The sequence below is a fragment of the Tachyglossus aculeatus genome, chromosome 10 (genome assembly GCF_015852505.1).
Source record: "Tachyglossus aculeatus isolate mTacAcu1 chromosome 10, mTacAcu1.pri, whole genome shotgun sequence".
NCBI classification, from domain to species: domain Eukaryota; kingdom Metazoa; phylum Chordata; class Mammalia; order Monotremata; family Tachyglossidae; genus Tachyglossus; species Tachyglossus aculeatus.
Window position 1 is genome coordinate 17,406,531 of NC_052075.1, and position 17,560 is coordinate 17,424,090.

General features: G+C 46.1%; 1 protein-coding gene across 1 annotated transcript in view; it reads left to right on the forward strand.

Annotated features, from left to right (window-relative positions):
* Window positions 1–486: 486 nt before the first annotated feature.
* KLB (klotho beta) overlaps window positions 487–17,560 on the forward strand; it is a 31,093-nt gene continuing 14,019 nt past the window's right edge. The window contains exons 1-2 of the mRNA XM_038753315.1: window positions 487–1,264; window positions 16,554–17,064. Coding sequence (XP_038609243.1) covers window positions 539–1,264; window positions 16,554–17,064 — 1,237 coding nt within the window. The 5' untranslated portion in view covers window positions 487–538. The remainder of the gene's footprint in view (window positions 1,265–16,553; window positions 17,065–17,560) is intronic.

A 17,560-nucleotide genomic window follows, 5' to 3' on the forward strand; every position in this document is an offset into this window, starting at 1 on the left:
AGAGACGGTCCCTACCCAACAGTGGGCTCACAGTCTAAAAGAGTCGCTCGTTGAGGGCGGGGAACGTGCCTATTATCGTACGGTACTCTCCCAAGCACTCGGCCCAGTGTTCTGCGCACGGTAAGCGCTCGATAAATACGACCGAGTGTATTCATATCTCCTTTATCATCATCATCAATCGTATTTATTGAGCGCTTACTATGTGCAGAGCACTGTACTAAGCGCTTGGGAAGTACAAATTGGCAACATATAGAGACAGTCCCTACCCAACGGTGGGCTCCCAGTCTAAAAGACTTTACTGTAAGAAGGTCACCTTTTCCCAAGTGCCTCCCTCTCAGGGACCCATCCGGGCCCTCCCTGTCCGGGCTTAATCATTGACCGAGGTTTACAATCACCAGCTTCTGCTGAAACTTTGATAAAAAAAAAAACAGCCCAGCAGTCAGTGCCAAATGAAAGTAGGCGCCGTGGCAGGTTCTCGGAGGTAGGAATGGATGGTTGAAAGCAATTTGCCGCTCAGCTGGCACACTCCAGGAAGACGATGTGGGGCCGAGGCCCGGGCCCCGCGTCCGTCTGGCCGTTCCTTCTCCTCCGCGCCGTTCTGGGGAGTCCCGGGGACCCGGGGTCCGTGTGGCACAAGGACCCCGATTCCAGCCCGGTGGACGAAACCCAGATGTTTCTGTACGACACCTTCCCGGCAAACTTTCTGTGGGGCGTGGGGACCGGCGCGTTCCCCGTGGAAGGGAGCTGGAGCGAGGACGGGAAGGGGCCGTCCATCTGGGACCGCTTCGTCCGCTCCGACCTCGACGGCCTGGGGGGCTCCGGCGACAGCTACGTCTTTCCGGACAAGGACCTGTCCGCCCTGGACTTTCTGGGGGTTTCTCTGTATCAGTTTTCCATTTCCTGGCCGAGACTTTTCCCGGACGGGACGGCTTCGACGGTCAACGAGAGAGGACGCCGGTACTACGACGCTCTCCTGGACTCCCTGGCGCGGAGAAACATCGAACCCCTGGTGACCCTCTACCACTGGGACATGCCTCTAGCCCTCCAAGAAGCGTACGGCGGGTGGAAGAACGAATCCGTGATCGAGCTCTTCAACGACTACGCGACTTACTGTTTCCGAACGTTCGGGGACCGTGTGAGGTACTGGATTACGATTCACAACCCGTATCTGGTCGCCTGGCACGGCTACGGCACGGGGATACACGCCCCTGGAGAGAGGGGGAACCTAACCGCCGTCTACACCGTGGGCCACAACCTCATCAAGGTACGGCACCAGCTGTTTTGGGGTGACGTTCTGGCGTGGGTGTTTCAAATTGCAATGACCGAAGGATCAGAAGTGGGAATGAAGACCATGGGCTAGGGAGAGCCTGGAAATATTTTCCGGGAGATCAGGTTTGAGGAAACCGTGGTCGCAAACAACTCCTTTCGGCGGTACGGTCACCCTCAACTGAGCCAGGATCTACCTCCGATTCCGTTTCAGTCGCCGGTGTATCTGTGAAGGGAGTCGGTTGATCCGGTTTAGTCTCATCAAATAATTTCAGGTCCTCAGAAAAGCAGTCTTCCTAATTGCCTAGTTCTGGGTGTCAGAGAATGCCGTTTCTGCGGTCACACAGATTTATTCTCTCCTTGTTTTTTAATGGTATTTGTTAAGCACTTACTGTGCGTCAGGCACCGTGCTGAACGCCAGGGTGGATATAAGCGAATCGGGTTGGACGTAGTCCCTGTCCCCGTTTTACTGATGAGGTTACTGAGGCACAGAGACGTGAAGGGACTTGCCCAAAGTCACCCAGCAGACAAGTGGCGGAGCCGGAATTAGAACCCAGGACCTCCTGACTCCCGGGACCGTGCTCTATCCACTTGGCCACACTGCTTCTCAGTTCCTGACAATGGGTAAAAAGTCAAAAATCTCTTGACTTGTTAAGACTCGTTAAGACTTTTTAGACTGTGAGCCCACTGTTGGGAAGGGACCGTCTCTATATGTTGCCAACTTGTACTTCCCAAGCGTTTAGTACAGTGCTCTGCACACAGTAAGCGCTCAATAAATACGATTGATTGATTAAGACCGCACTCTCAAAATTTTGCATTTTCCCACACGGTGACTTTCAGCATTTCTTAGCACAGTACGCTGTGGAGCTTCAGGTGGCTGTTGATTAGTGGGGCCAAAGTGCAGATCCTGAAAGAGATGAAGAAGGTCAGCCCTCGCTTTCATTTGTCTCCAAAGAGTCCTGAATCAAAGAGTTCAAGCTCAAGTTAGTCATGTCAAACGACACAAGGTTAGGTAAGGAGCAGACCGCAGCAAGCACCAGAGGGTTTTTAGTGTCTTCGGTGAAAGGAGTCAAAGGATGGAAATAATCACAAAAATGTCAGCCTCCAAATCGGGCACGCGGCTGAGACACTGTACATTTAAAAACCCCGCTAATTTCCTCAGGGGATGGGAAAGGAGAAGCCGGTAATAAGCCCTTTCAGATAGCCAGACTACAATCAATCAATCATATTTATTGAGCGCTTACTAGGTGCAGAGCACTGTACTAAGCGCTTGGGAAGTGCAAATTGGCAACATATAGAGACAGTCCCTACCCAACATTGGGCTCACAGTCTAAAAGGGGGAGACAGAGAACAAAACCAAACATACTAACAAAATAAAATAAATAGAATAGATATGTACAGGTAAAATAAATAAATAAATAGAGTAATAAATATGTACAAACATATATACAGGTGCTGTATATAAGTATATAAGTACTACAAAGTACTTGGGAGCATACAGGACTCCTACAGATCCACTTCAGGGTACTTCTGACCGTATGGGTATAACTCCAGAGAACCCATGAGCTTCCCGATATACTGCAGAATCCTGGGAGCATTAGTTGATGAGAACAAACTTTAAATAGACTAGGAATAGCTCTATTATCTTATATTCCTCTGAGGCCTATTTAAGTTAACATGAAAGAGGTAAATTGTGAAGGATCACAGTGGTGGTGCCAGTGTTTCCTGGAAAATAACATTTTAAATCCAATTAAGAATTTCAATGATAAGACCAGTGCCTACTTGTTTTGTTTTGTCAGTCTTCCCCTTCTAGACCGTGAGCCTGTTGTTGGATAGGGACCGTCTCTATCTGTTGCCAATTTGTACTTCCCAAGCGCTTAGTACAGTGTTCCACACACAGCAGGCGCTCAAAAAATATGATTGAATGAATGAATGAATTTAAATAACCACAAAAACAAGCTTTAAAACCAAATTGGGCAGAGTCAGAAACAGAGCAAAATTCCCGGCCACAGAGGCACCTGAGCTGGCTAGAAACTCAGTAGGGCTCGTTAAATTACCATCAATTTCTGCCTGAAGAATCAACCGAGTCTTTTCTAATAGAAAATGGAACCGCCGGTGGCTTTAAGGATCTCTGAACTGAGATCTCCTTCACATCCTCCAGATTACTTCTAATCCAGCCAAGTGGGTGAGCTGAAAGCCCCTAGTATCTGACTTTTTTTTGTGACATTTGTTAAGCGCTTACTATGTGCCAGGCACTGTTCCAAGCGCTGGGGTAGATGCAAGCTAATCAGGTTAGACACAGCCCGTGTCCCACATGGGGCTCACAATCTCAATCCAGTGTTTAGAACGGTGCTCCGGTGCTTAGGACAGTGCTTGGCACATAGTAAGCGCTTAACAAACGCCGTCATTATTATTTTACAGATAACTGAGGCCCAGAGAGGTTCAGTGACCTGCCCAAGGTCACCCATCTGACAAGTGGTGGAGGCAGAATTAGAACCCAGATCCTTCTGACTCGCAGGCCCATGCTCTATCCACTAGGCCAAGCTGCTACTTTGTCCCCGAGTCAGCCAGCGGGTTAGCTCTTATCATCATCATCATCAATCGTATTTATTGAGTGCTTACTATGTGCAGAGCCCAAGATCACACAGCAGACATGTGGCGGAGTCAATCAATCAATCAATCGTATTTATTGAGCGCTTACTGTGTGCAGAGCACTGTACTAAGCACTTGGGAAGTACAAGCTGGCAACATATAGAGACAGTCCCTACCCAAGAGTGGGCTCACAGTCTAGAAGGGGATTCGGAGTCTAGAGTCGGGATTGGAACCCATGACCCCTGACTCCAAAGCCCGTGCTCTTTCCACTGAGCCACACTGCTGATTTGTTCTGCTGCAGGGGGGATCTTTTTCCTCGAGATGGGCACAAAAGGAGTGGGATATTTTCATCTAATGCCAGAGTTTGCTAGTAGGTGAAGGGGGCACCAGTCACCCTCTTCTGCTGTGCCGAGAAATGTGAGGTGTTGGGCACAATTCAGGATTAGCGTCCTGAAATCCTTATCGGGATGGTCCCTCAATTCAGGGAGAGCAGCGGGAGCCAGAAAGGGCCCAAGGCATAGAAAACAGAACAAAAAGCAATGCTTGGCCTCTAGGAAAACCGGGGATACTGTGTAAAATTCTGGCCACCACTTTTCAGGGCAGACAAAAGAGAGTTGGGGAAGAGACGGAGAAGGACAACCAGGTTGGGCTGGCGGATGGAGGCACTGAAAGGGTCCAGGGGGAAGGAGAAGCTGAGAGGAGACAAGATTGAAGCCCCCCCAAACCGTGCAGGGTGTGGACATGACCAACATGGATTGTATTCACCAAATCAGGACAGGCCAAGGGACATCCATTGAATCTGGAGGTGGTAAACGCAGGATAAACAAAAGGATACACCCCTTCCCTAGGGGGTGAGTAAACTTATGGGATTCTGTTACCACAGGAAATCCTGCAGGGAGAAAATATCCATATATTCAAGAGGATTTGGGATAACCTCATGGATAAGAGGAATAAGGTAAAGCTGTTAAACAGAACAACTATCAATCACTCAATTGTATTTATTAAGCCCCTAGTGACAAGACACAAATCAACTGATGGAAAGGAGGTCTTGTCCCATGCTGTCGAGTTGTTGCTGAGCCATAGCGACTCCATGGATACATCTCTCCTGGAAGGCCCCCACCTCCAATCAACCTGCTAGTGTAACCGTAGAGTTTTCTTGGTTACAAAACAGAAGTGGTTTACCATTGCCTTGTTCCGCGCAGCAAACGTGAATCTTCGGCCTCAAATACGGCTACGTGGAAGGAAGCACAAGCCTGGGAGTCGGAGGATCTGGGCTAATAATAATGATGATGATAATAACACTAATGGTATTTAAGTGCTTACGATGTGCCAGGCACTGTACTAAAATCTGGGGGTCGATACAAGCAGATCGGGTTGGGTCATAATCCCGGACTCTGCCACTTGACTGCTGTGTGACCTCGGGCAAGTCGCTTCACTGCCCTGTACCTCAGTTTCTCTCATCTGCAAAATACCCATTCTCCCTCCTACTGGGACTGTGAGTCCCATGTGGGGCCTGATTAGCTTGTACCTATCCCAGTGCTTGGCACACAGAAAGCACCTAATGAATACCACAATTATTACAGTGCTTAGCGCATAGTAAGCGCTCAATAAATACGATTGATGATAGTAAGCGCTTAACAAAGTGCTTAATACAGTGCTCTGCGCACAGTAAGCGCTCAATAAATACGATTGATGATAGTAAGCGCTTAACAAATAATAATAATAGCATTTATTATTAATAATAATAATATGGTATTTTTTAAGCACTTACTGTGTGCAAAGCGCTGGGGAGGTTACAAGGTGATCAGGTTGTCCCACGGGGGGCTCACGGTTTTAATCCCCATTTTACAGACGAGGTAACTGAGGCACAGAGAAGTGACTTGCCCAAAGTCACACAGCTGACAGTGGGCGGAGCCGGGATTTGAACCCATGACCTCTGACTCCAAAGCCCGTGCTCTTTCCACTGAGCCACGTTAAGAGTTTACTATGTGCCAAGCACTATTATTAAATGATAGTGGCCACTGTTGGGTAGGGACCGTCTCTATATGTTGCCAACTTGTACTTCCCAAGCGCTTAGTACAGTGCTCTGCACACAGTAGGCGCTTAATAAATACGATTGAATGAATGAATGGATACTAGGGCACGGAAGTTGGTAGGTTCAAAAGTGCCGCAGGTGGCTGTGAAGGCCTTGAGTGCTGAGGTGATGCGAAAATGTGAGGTTATAGTTGGGAGGATAATGAGCTGAGAGTATTGTTATACTGTACTCGCCCAAGAGCTCAGAACAGTGCCCTGCACACGGTAAGCGCTCCATAATTACGACTGCCTGAGTGACTGAGAATACTGATCTGGGAATGCTTTCTGGAAGAGGGCAACCATCATTTGGCTCCTCCGAGTTTCCCGGTGCTGTTGCCGGAGCCAAAATCCTAGTTTGGCCGGATCTCGGGGTGTTCTGGACTGGTGTTGCTCAGGGGTGCATCGCAGAGCCCATAAAGCTCAACCCTGACCATTCCCCCCCCACATCTTACCTCCTACCCTTCCCTACAGCACCTGTATATATGTTTGTATATACTTATTACTCTATTTATTTATTTATCTTACTTGTACATATCTATTCTATTTATTTTATTTTGTTAGTATGTTTGGTTTTGTTCTCTGTCTCCCCTTTCTAGACCGTGAGCCCGCTGTTGGGTAGGGACTGTCTCTATGTGTTGACGACTTGTACTTCCCAAGCGCTTAGTACAGTGCTCTGCACACAGTAAGTGCTCAATAAATGCAATTGATTGATTGATTTCCTATTCTGAAACAATCCCTCCACGGAGCCATCAGTCAATCAATAAAGCGTATTCATGGAGTGCTTACTTTGTGCCAAGCACTGTACTAAGTGCTAACGAGAGTTCACTACAGAGTTGGTGGATACGTGCCCTGCCCACAGTGAGTTTACAGTCTAGAGCTCTCCTCTCAAATAATCAAGACTTGGGTTATGGAATTCTCTAAGACTACCCCCCTAGTCCCAGTTTACATGATTCAATCAGCCACTTATTTATTTATCAATCAGTAGTATTTACTGAGCGCTTACTGTGTGCAGAGCATTGTAACTAAGCGCTTAGGAGAGTACAAAACAACAGGCTTCTAGACTGTAAGCCCGCTGTTGGGTAGGGACCGTCTCTAAATGTTGCCAACATGAACTTCCCAAGCGCTTAGTACAGTGCTCTGCACACAGTAAGTGCTCAATAAGTACGACTGAATGAATGAACAGGCTGGGAAGTCACTTTCCCTGCCCACAGCGAGCTTACAGTTGAAATTTTCGAGTTGAAAATATTCCTCCATTGAAGATTCTTCCTGATCCAGCCAGGCCAGGACTGTCTCTGAGAGGAGCACAGGGAAATCATCATCATCGTCATCAATCGTCATCAATCGTATTTATTGAGCGCTTACTGTGTGCAGAGCACTGTACTAAGCGCTTGGGAAGTACAAATTGGCAACGTATAGAGACAGTCCCTACCCAACAGTGGGCTCACAGTCTAAAAGGGGGAGACAAAACCAAACATACTAACAAAATAAAATAAATAGACTAGATATGTACAAGTAAAATACATAGAGTAATAAATATGTACAAACATATAAACATATATACAGGTACTGTGGGGAAGGGAAGGAGGTAAGATGGGGAGGATGGAGGAGAGACGAAAGACGGGGTGAGATTCTACTTCAGGTGGAGTTGTCAGGTGGGAAATTGATGGGTGAAATTCAAACAGCTTTATTAATCCTTCGGCACAGCAATATTAAATTATTTTTCCCCAATTAATGTGGAGGACAAAAAAGTTGCCCGTTGGATGAATGATTAACCAAAGTGTAAATGAATGTAATTATGAGTAATAAGTGAAGGTGCTGTCCTTGTGATATTTAAACAGCTTGACTCCATGGGCGAGTTCTCAGAGAAGGGGAGAAAGGGTGTTCAGTCACATCTCTTATTAAGGAACAGATGAGTGAGAAAACGCATTGTTAGAAAACAATGGGCAGTTAAATGAAGCCTCTGGAACTATTAGAAGTAATATGCCTGTGCTTAAAGGACTCCCTGATGAGCCATTGTGAGCCCATTGATTAGCATATTTATCAGGTAGAAATGCTAACAGAAGGGTTAATTATAGATTCCTTGGATAATCGGATTAAATCAGTTACTGGAGAACTAGCCAATCTGGTCGGTGAAATCCAGCTCCTCCCACCATCCTGGATTTCTTTGGGGGCCTATGTGGGCTTAGGATTCACTAGGGTTTTTGTATTAACAGAGAGTTTTGACAAATGGCTGGACTTTCCTGTTGGTCATTTTCTTTCTATTTTATTTCTGGGCAGGATGGGACTGTGAATGAATCCCTCATCCCCAATAATCAATCAATCAATCAATCATATTTATTGAGCGCTTACTATGTGCAGATCACTGTACTAAGCGCTTGGGAAGTACAAATTGGCAACATATAGAGACAGTCCCTACCCAACACTGGGCTCACAGTCTAAAAGGGCGAGACAGAGAAAAAAAAAAACCCAAACATACTAACAAAATAAAATAAATAGAATAGATATGTACAAGTAAAATAAATAAATAAATAGAGTAATAAATATGTACAAACATATATACATATATACAGGTGCTGTGGGGAAGGGAAGAATAAGGAGGTAAGAATAAAACTTTCTTCCTCCTGTTAAGAGCTCCCAGCACATTTTTTTTTTTACAGAATGACCCAAAACCTCAGTTCCCAAACTGTGAACTCCACGTTCCTGGATTTCCTGATCTTGCCAATAGGAGGGAAAAAGAAGTCAGACAGGACATGGAAATTTCCAGGAGGGAAATGGAATTTCTGGATTTAGCCCTGGCTCTCGATTTTCCTTTATTGGAAAAACAACCATGACACCTTTAATAATCTGGCTGGGGTGGTGAAGACTAGGGCAAGAGAGGGAGACTCGTGAAAAGCGGAGGATTTGGAGGAAACCAATGCACTTCTAAGAGGGTTTGTCCTTTTGGATGTGAACTCGGGGGATTAAAAAGAAAGCACTAGGCCGGGAGGCCAGATAATTTAAAAATGTTTGGGAGCTTTGGAGTGGCAGCTATTTGATTTTGCTTTCTGTTGGGTCAGGGCCTCTCAGAGCCTGGTAAAGGCAAACTGAACCTTTACTGAACCATCAGAGATGTGGCTTACAAGAAGACCAGAGAAGCAGTGTGGTCCAGTGGATAGAACACGGGTCTGGGGGGTCAGAAGGACCTGGGTTCTAAATCCCCCCTCTGACGTTTGTCTGCTCTGTGACAATAATAACAACAATTTACTACTATTATTATTATTCTGGTATTTGTTAAGCGCTTACTATGTGCAAGGTATTGTACTAAGCGCTGGGGTGGGTACAAGCTAATCGGGTTGGACCCAGTCCCTGTCCCACGTGGGCTCACAACCCCATTTTACAGTTGAGGTGACTGAGGCCCAGAGAAGTAAAGTGACGTGCCCAAGATCACGCAGCAGACAAACGGCAGAGGCGGAACTGGAACCCGTGACTTGGACAAGTCACTTCACTTCTCTGGGCCTCAGTTACCTCATCTGTAAAATGGGGATTCAGACTATCATCATCAATCGTATTTATTGAGCGCTTACTGTGTGCAGAGCACTCTACTAAGCGCTTGGGAAGTACAAATTGGCAACATAAGACTATGAGCCCTGTGCGAGTAAGCGCTAGGGAGAGTACAGTACAACAATTAATAGACATATTCCCTGCCCACAATGAGTTTACAGTGTAGAGGGTGGGTAGCGACTGTAAACTCATACAGTTAGCATTAGCGCATAGTTAGCGTTCAATAAACGCTAACTATGCGCTAAGCAGCGCATAGTTGCATAGTTGGGAAGCAGCATGGCTCAGTGAAAAGAGTGCGATCTTTGGAGTCAGAGGTCGTGGGTTCAAATCCCAGCTCCACCACTTGTCAGCTGTGTGACTCTGGGCAAGTCACTTCACTTCTCTGTGCCTCAGTTACCTCATCTGTCAAAATGGGGATTAAGACTGTGAGCCCCCCGTGGGACAACCTGATCACCCTGTAAACTCCCCGGCGCTTAGAACAGCGCTTTGCACATAGTAAGCGCTTTATAAATGCCATAAAAAAAAAATGCCAACGATAATAATAATGGTATTTGTCAAGCACTTTTCTAAGCACTGGAGTAGATACAAGTTAATCAGGTTGGACACAGGCCCTGTCCCACATGGGGCTCACAGTCTCAATCCCCAATTTACAGATGAGGTAACTGAGGCCCAGAGAAGTGAAGTGATTTGCCCAAGGTCACACAGCAGACAAGTGGAAGAGTTGGGACTCTCAGGCCCGGGTTCTTTCCACTAGACCAGGCCATAGGTACCGGGATACTGGAATACTACAACGTCGGGATATCGCACGCTGTATGCTCTTGGCTTTGGCACGCTATATCCTGGACCCCTAACCTTGACTCCCCCAGAGCAGGTTAAAGATTAGTTATGTATCAAGGACAGGGCGAGTTCAGCCTATAGGTATTCCAAGAAACAAATCGATTTGAACATCCAGCTTTTAACCAGTAATGGTGTCAACCCCAAATGGTCAGGGGTTTGGTTCAACAGTCACATCCTGATTAGGCCAATCGAACCTGCTCTACTCAGCCTTCATTCATTCATTCATTCAATCGTATTTACTGAGCGCTTACTGTGTGCAGAGCACTGTACTAAGCGCTTGGAAAGTACAATTCGGCAACGGATAGAGACACTCCACAGTCTAGAATAACTGTGGTATCTGTTAAGCTCTTACTGTGTACTAGGCGCTGTACCAAGCGCTGGGGTGGACACAAGAAAATCGGGTTGAACACAGTCCCTGTCCTACATGGGAGTCACAGTCTCAATCCTCACCGAGGTATTCCAAGAAACAAATCCATTTGAACATCCAGCTTTTAACCAGTAATGGTGTCAATCAATCAATCAATCATATTTATTGAGCGCTTACTGTGTGCAGAGCACTGTACTAAGCGCTTGGGAAGTACAAGTTGGCAACATATAGAGATAGTCCCTACCCGACAGTGGGCTCACAGTCTAAAAAGACTGTGTCAACCCCAAATGGTCAGGAGTTTGGTTCAACAGTCACATCCTGATTAGGCCAATCGAACCTGCTCCAGAGACGTGAAGCGACTTGGCCTTGGGAAAGTCACTTAAGTTCTCTGTGCCTCAGTTACCTCGTCTGTAAAATGGGGATTAAAAGTGAGCCCCACGTGGGACAGCCTGATTACCCTATATCTACCCCAGCGGTTAGAACAGTGCTCAGCACGTAGTAAGCACTTAACAAACGCCATAATTATTATTATATTAGAAGGGGGAGACAGACAACAAAACAAGTAGACAGGTGTCAATATGCCTCCTGGGGATGCAAGGCCCCCCCTTAGGGGACTGACCACAAGAGATAGAAGGAATTTAAATTTAAAGGGTCCCCAACCCCGCCGCCCAGGGTCATCCCGAAGCCACAGGGCACAACCCCAGCACCCGCATCCCAGGGGCTCAAACTTCCTCACCTGGTTGATTAAGGGGTGAAACGCAGGCCCGGGAAAGAACCATTCATTCATTCAATCGTATCTATTGAGCGCTTACTCATCATCATCATCGTCATCAATCGTATTTATTGAGCGCTCACTATGTGCAGAGCACTGTACTAAGCACTTGGGAAGTACAAATTGGCAACATATAGAGACAGTCCCTACCCAACAGTGGGCTCACAGTCTAAAAGGGGGAGACATAGAACAAAACCAAACATACTAACAAAATAAAATAAATAGAATAGATATGTACAAATAAAATAAATAAATAAATAAATAGAGTAATAAATATGTACAAACATATATACATATATACAGGTGCTGTGGGGAAGGGAAGGAGGTAAGATGGGGGGGATGGAGAGGGGGACAAGGGGGAGAAGAAGGAAGGGGCTCAGTCTGGGAAGGCCTTCTGGAGGAGGTGAACTCTCAGCAGGGCCTTGAAGGGATGAAGAGAGCTAGCTTGGCGGATGGGCAGAGGACTGTGTGCAGAGCACTGAACTAAGTGCTGGGGAATCAATCAATCAATCGCATTTATTGAGCGCTTACTGTGTGCAGAGCATTGTACTAAGCGCTTGGGAAGTACAAGCTGGCAACATATAGAGACAGTCCCTACCCAACGGTGGGCTCATAGAGATGGTCCCTACCCAACAACGGGCTCACAGTCCAGAAGGGGGGAGACAGACAATAAATACAAAACAAGTAGACAGGTGTCAATACCGTCAGAATAAATCGAATTATAGCTATATACACGTCATCAATAGAATTGCACACCCTCTCCCTCTCGGTCTTTCTCCCCTTCAAAGCCTTACTTTAGGGGAAGCAGCGTGGCTCAGTGGAAAGAGCACGGGCTTTGGAGTCAGAGGTTGTGGGTTCAAACCCCGGCTCTGCCACTTGTCAGCTGTGTGACGTTGGGCAAGTCGCTTCACTTCTCTGGGCCTCAGTTCCCTCCTCTGTAAAATGGGGATGAAGACTGTGAGCCCCTCATGGGACAACCTGATTACCTTGTACCTACCCCAGCGCTTAGAACAGTGCTTTGCACATAGTAAGCGCTTAACAAATACCAACATTATTATTATTATTATTACTGAAGGCGTATCTCCTCCATGAGGCCTTCCCAAACTAAGCCCTCTTTTCCACTTCTCCCACTCCCTTCTTCTTCAACCCGACTTGCTCCCTTTATTCATCTCCGCTCCCAGCCCCACAGCACTGACGTCCATCTCTGTCATTTACCGATTTATAGTAATGTCTGTCTCCCGCTCTAGACTGTAAGCTCATGTGGGGAGGGAATGTATCTGTTCATTGCTGTACTGTACAGTCCCACGTGCTACGTATGGTGCTTTACATACGGTAAGCGCTGAATAAATAGGATTGACTCCTAATTTCACCAGCTTTTCTACCCTTGGAACCAGTTTCTTGATTTGCGGTTTTCTTCCTCAGACTTAACCTGAACTCGGTCCCTACTTAGCCCGGGAGCCCTGTACGGGACAGGGACAGTGTCAGTCCAGATTGTCTTGTATCTGCCCCAGCATTTAGTACAGCTCTTGACGCCTAGCGAGAACCTAACGGAGACCACAAAAAAGACACGAAAAAACTCAAGATGTCTATTGGCGACAGAAAGAGTCCCCGCTCCAGGAGCCCAAGATAGCCAGCCCCCTGTCTCTGGGACCCATCCCCAGCTAGCTGGCATGGGAATACAATCTGCTGACTTCCCCTTTAAGCGATGGAACAAAGGTCGAAGTTAATTTAAATCAATCATTCCAAAGGTGGGTGGCCTTGGGCAGAGGGATGGTGGCCTTGGGAAAATCATAAACTTGTGCAAGGGTCCTCTGGCTGGGATTACAGCCTCCACCTCTGTCCCCGACCAAGCCTTGGCGATGCACTGACCGGAGGAGAAAACACCCAGTCGACTTGAATCAATTTTTGTGTCTAATATACCAGCGCGAAGGCATCCTCAACTGTTTCTTGGGAAATACCGGCAACTTATAATTGAAAGTTTTGCCCCAGTTTGTGCGCAGTGAAGCCCAAAGTAAAAATAATCTTAGATTCCTCCGATAGATCCCGGGTAATAATAATAATAATGATGATATTTGTTAAGCACTTACTATGTGCCAAGCACTGTTATAAGCACCGGCAAGTCTCCTGAGAATCCCCTCATAGCCTCTTGATAACCTAGTCAAGCAGTCCATCTTCGGGAAAGAATCGCAGACACCTTGGAGGACAATGCACGGGTATAATAATCTTCAGAAAACTGGCTGTAAAAGACAGGCTTGTAAGGTGCGTTCTTCTAGATTACAGAGCAGAAAAAAAACCCAACAATTTTATGAGTCTGGACTGCAGAGTCAATATTAGTGCTGGCAAGTATGGTGAGTTTTATTTTATTTTTTTTTACTTGATTTAATGATGTATTAAAGGCTAGCCAAGTTTCAGTATGAGACGGGAAGGCAGAGGACCAGGGGTCTAATCCCGACTTCAACACTTGTTTGCCGCGTGACCTTGGGCAAGTCACTTAAATTCTCTGTGCCTTGATTACCTCATCTGCCAAATGGGGATTAAGACTGTGAGCCCTATGCGGGACAGGGGCTGCATCTAACGCGACTCTGCCCGAGCACTTAGAATAGCGCCTGACACGTCGGAAGCGCTTAACAAATTACCGTTAAAAAACGCACAAATCAGAAAGAACACAATTTGATCTTCAAACATAAAGATTTGCAATTCAGTCCAAAAAGTGGAGCAAAGTGGCAGTGTGGCCAAATGGATAGAGCAAGGACCTGAGAGTTAGAAGGACCTGGGTTCTAATCCTACCTCTGCCACTCGTCTGCTGTGTGACCTCGGGCAACTCATTGCACTTCCCTAGGACTTCTCTGGGCCTCAGCTGCCCCATCTGTAAAATGAGGATTAAGACTGAGAGTCCCATGTGGGAGAGGGACTGTACAGAAACTTGTATCTACCCCAGCGCTTAGTACAGTGCCTGCCTCGTATAGTAAGCATTCAACAAATATCTTAAAAAAATACCATTAAAAAAGGTCATCCTTGCTTGAAAAGGTTTAGTCGATCCCTAAGCCCCGATCTCCAATTTATTTTAATGTCTGTCTCCCCTGAGGGGAGAAACTCTTTGTGGACAGGAATCACACCTACCAACTCTATTGCACTGTACTTTCCCAATGGCTTAGGACAGTGCTCGGCAAACACCAAGCACTCAAAAAATACCACTGATTGACCAATTTCCCGGTAAACAGGTGTAGATGTCATCTTTCTGATCACTTGCACGGCCGGGTTTAGAAACAGTGATTCAGTAATTCAATAAGTCAGTAAAACAGTAATTTAGACCCAACTGGATTAAGCCTAGCAGACAGAACACAGGCCTGGAAATCACGGCACCTGGGTTCTAATCCCAGCTCTGCCTCTCGTCTGCCGGGTGACCTCGGGCAAGCCATTTAAGTTCTCTCTTACCTCATCTGTAAAATGGGGATTAAGACCGTGAGCCCAATGTGTCCAACCTGATTAGCTTGGCTCTACCCCAGCGTATAGTAGAGTGCCTGGCACATGGTAAGTGCTTAACACTACTGTTAAAAAAAAGTTTATATATATATATATGTCCAACCTGATTAGCTTGGCTCTACCCCAGTGTATAGTAGAGTGCCTGGCACACGGTAAGCACTTAACACTACCGTTAAAAAAGTTTATATATATATATGTCCAACCTGATTAGCTTGGTTCTACCCCAGCGTAGAGTGTCTGGCACACAGTAAGCGCTTAACACTACCGTTAAAAAAATTATATATATATATATATATATATATATAATGTCCAACCTGATTAGCTTGGCTCTACCCCAGCTTATAGTAGAGTGCCTGGCACACGCTAAGCACTTAACACTACCGTTAAAAAAAAGTTTATATATATATATATATATATATATCCAACCTGATTAGCTTGGCTCTAACCCAGCATATAGTAGAGTGCCTGGCACATGGTAAGCGCATAACACTACCGTTAAAAAAAAGTTTATATATATATATATATATATATATATATGTCCAACCTGATTAGCTTGGCTCTACCCCAGCATATAGTAGAGTGCCTGGCACACGGTAAGCGCTTAACACTACCGTTAAAAAAAGTTTATATACATATATATATATGTCCAACCTGATTAGCTTGGCTCTACCCCAGCGTATAGTAGAGTGCCTGGCACATGGTAAGCGCATAACACTACCGTTAAAAAAAAGTTTATATATATATATATATATATATATATATATATATATATATATATATATATATATATATATATATATATATGTCCAACCTGATTAGCTTGGCTCTACCCCAGCATATAGTAGAGTGCCTGGCACACGGTAAGCGCTTAACACTACCGTTAAAAAAGTTTATATATATATATATATATATATATGTCCAACCTGATTAGCTTGGCTCTACCCCAGTGTAGAGTGCCTGGCACACAGTAAGCGCTTAACACTACCATTAAAAAAGTTTACATATATATATGTCCAACCTGATTAGCTTGGCTCTACCCCAGCGTAGAGTGCCTGGCACACGGTAAGCGCTTAACACTACCGTTAAAAAAGTTTATATATATATATGTCCAACCTGATTAGCTTGGCTCTACCCCAGCGTATAGTAGAGTGCCTGGCACACGGTAAGCGCTTAACACTACCGTTAAAAAAAGTTTATACATATATACATATATTTATATATATATATATATATGTCCAACCTGATTTTAGCTTGGCTCTACCCCAGCGTATAGTAGAGTGCCTGGCACACGGTAAGCGCTTAATACTACCGTTAAAAAAAGTGTATATATATATATATATACACATATGTCCAACCTGATTAGCTTGGCTCTACCCCAGCGTAGAGTGCCTGGCACACGGTAAGCGCTTAACACTACTGTTAAAAAATAGTTTTTTATATGTATATATATATATACATATACATATATGTATATATATATATATGTGTGTGTATGTGTATATATATATATCCTGTCAGCTCTACCCACCATTGATAGTGTGGATGGGGAAATGTCCCTGGCACAAGTGTCTTGGCCTTGTGAAAGAGTCATTATTAAAGCTCAGGCCCGCTGTCTTCTCCCAGGCCCACGCTAAAGTCTGGCACAATTACAACACAAACTTTCGGCCACACCAGAAGGGCTCGTTATCGATCACCTTGGGTTCCCACTGGATCGAGCCCAACCGGTCAGACAACGGTCCGGACATCGCCAAGTGTCGGCAGTCCCTGGCGGCGGTGCTGGGCTGGTTCGCGGAGCCCATCCACGGGAGCGGGGACTACCCCCGGGAAATCGAGACGAGATCCCCCTCGCGCCTGCCCCGCTTCTCCGCCGCCGAGAAGGACTGGGTGAGGGGGACGGCCGACTTCTTCGCCTTCTCCTTCGGGCCCAACAACTTCAAGCCGGCGCACACCGTGGCCGCGATGGGGCAGGCCGTCTCGCTGAACCTGAGGGACGCGCTCAACTGGATTAAGCTGGAATACCGTGACCCCCGCATCCTCATCACCGAGAACGGCTGGTTCACCGACAGCCACGTGGAGACCGAAGACACCACGGCCATCTACATGATGAAGAATTTCCTCAACAAGGTGCTGCAAGGTCGGTTAGTGGCACGCCCGCTTCGGAAATGGTGGCCAAAGTTCGGGTATTTGGGGGGGGGGGGGGGTGTCACAAGGACCTGAGTTCTAATCCCACCTCTTCCACTCGTCTGCTGTGTGACCTGAGGCAAGTCACTTCCCTTCTCTGGGCCTCAGTTACCTCATCTGTAAAATGGGGATTAAGACGGTGAGCCCCACGTGGGACAGGAGGCCTTCCCAGACTGAGCCCCTTCCTTCCTCTCCCCCTCGTCCCCCTCTCCATCCCCCCACCCTACCTCCTTCCCTTCCCCACAGCACCTGTATATATGTATATGTGTTTGTACATATTTATTACTCTATTTATTTATTTTACTTGTACATATCTATCCTATTTATTTTATTTTGTTAGTATGTTTGGTTTTATTCTCTGTCTCCCCCTTTTAGACTGTGAGCCCACTGCTGGGTAGGGACTGTCTCTATATGTTGCCAATTTGTACTTCCCAAGCGCTTAGTACAGT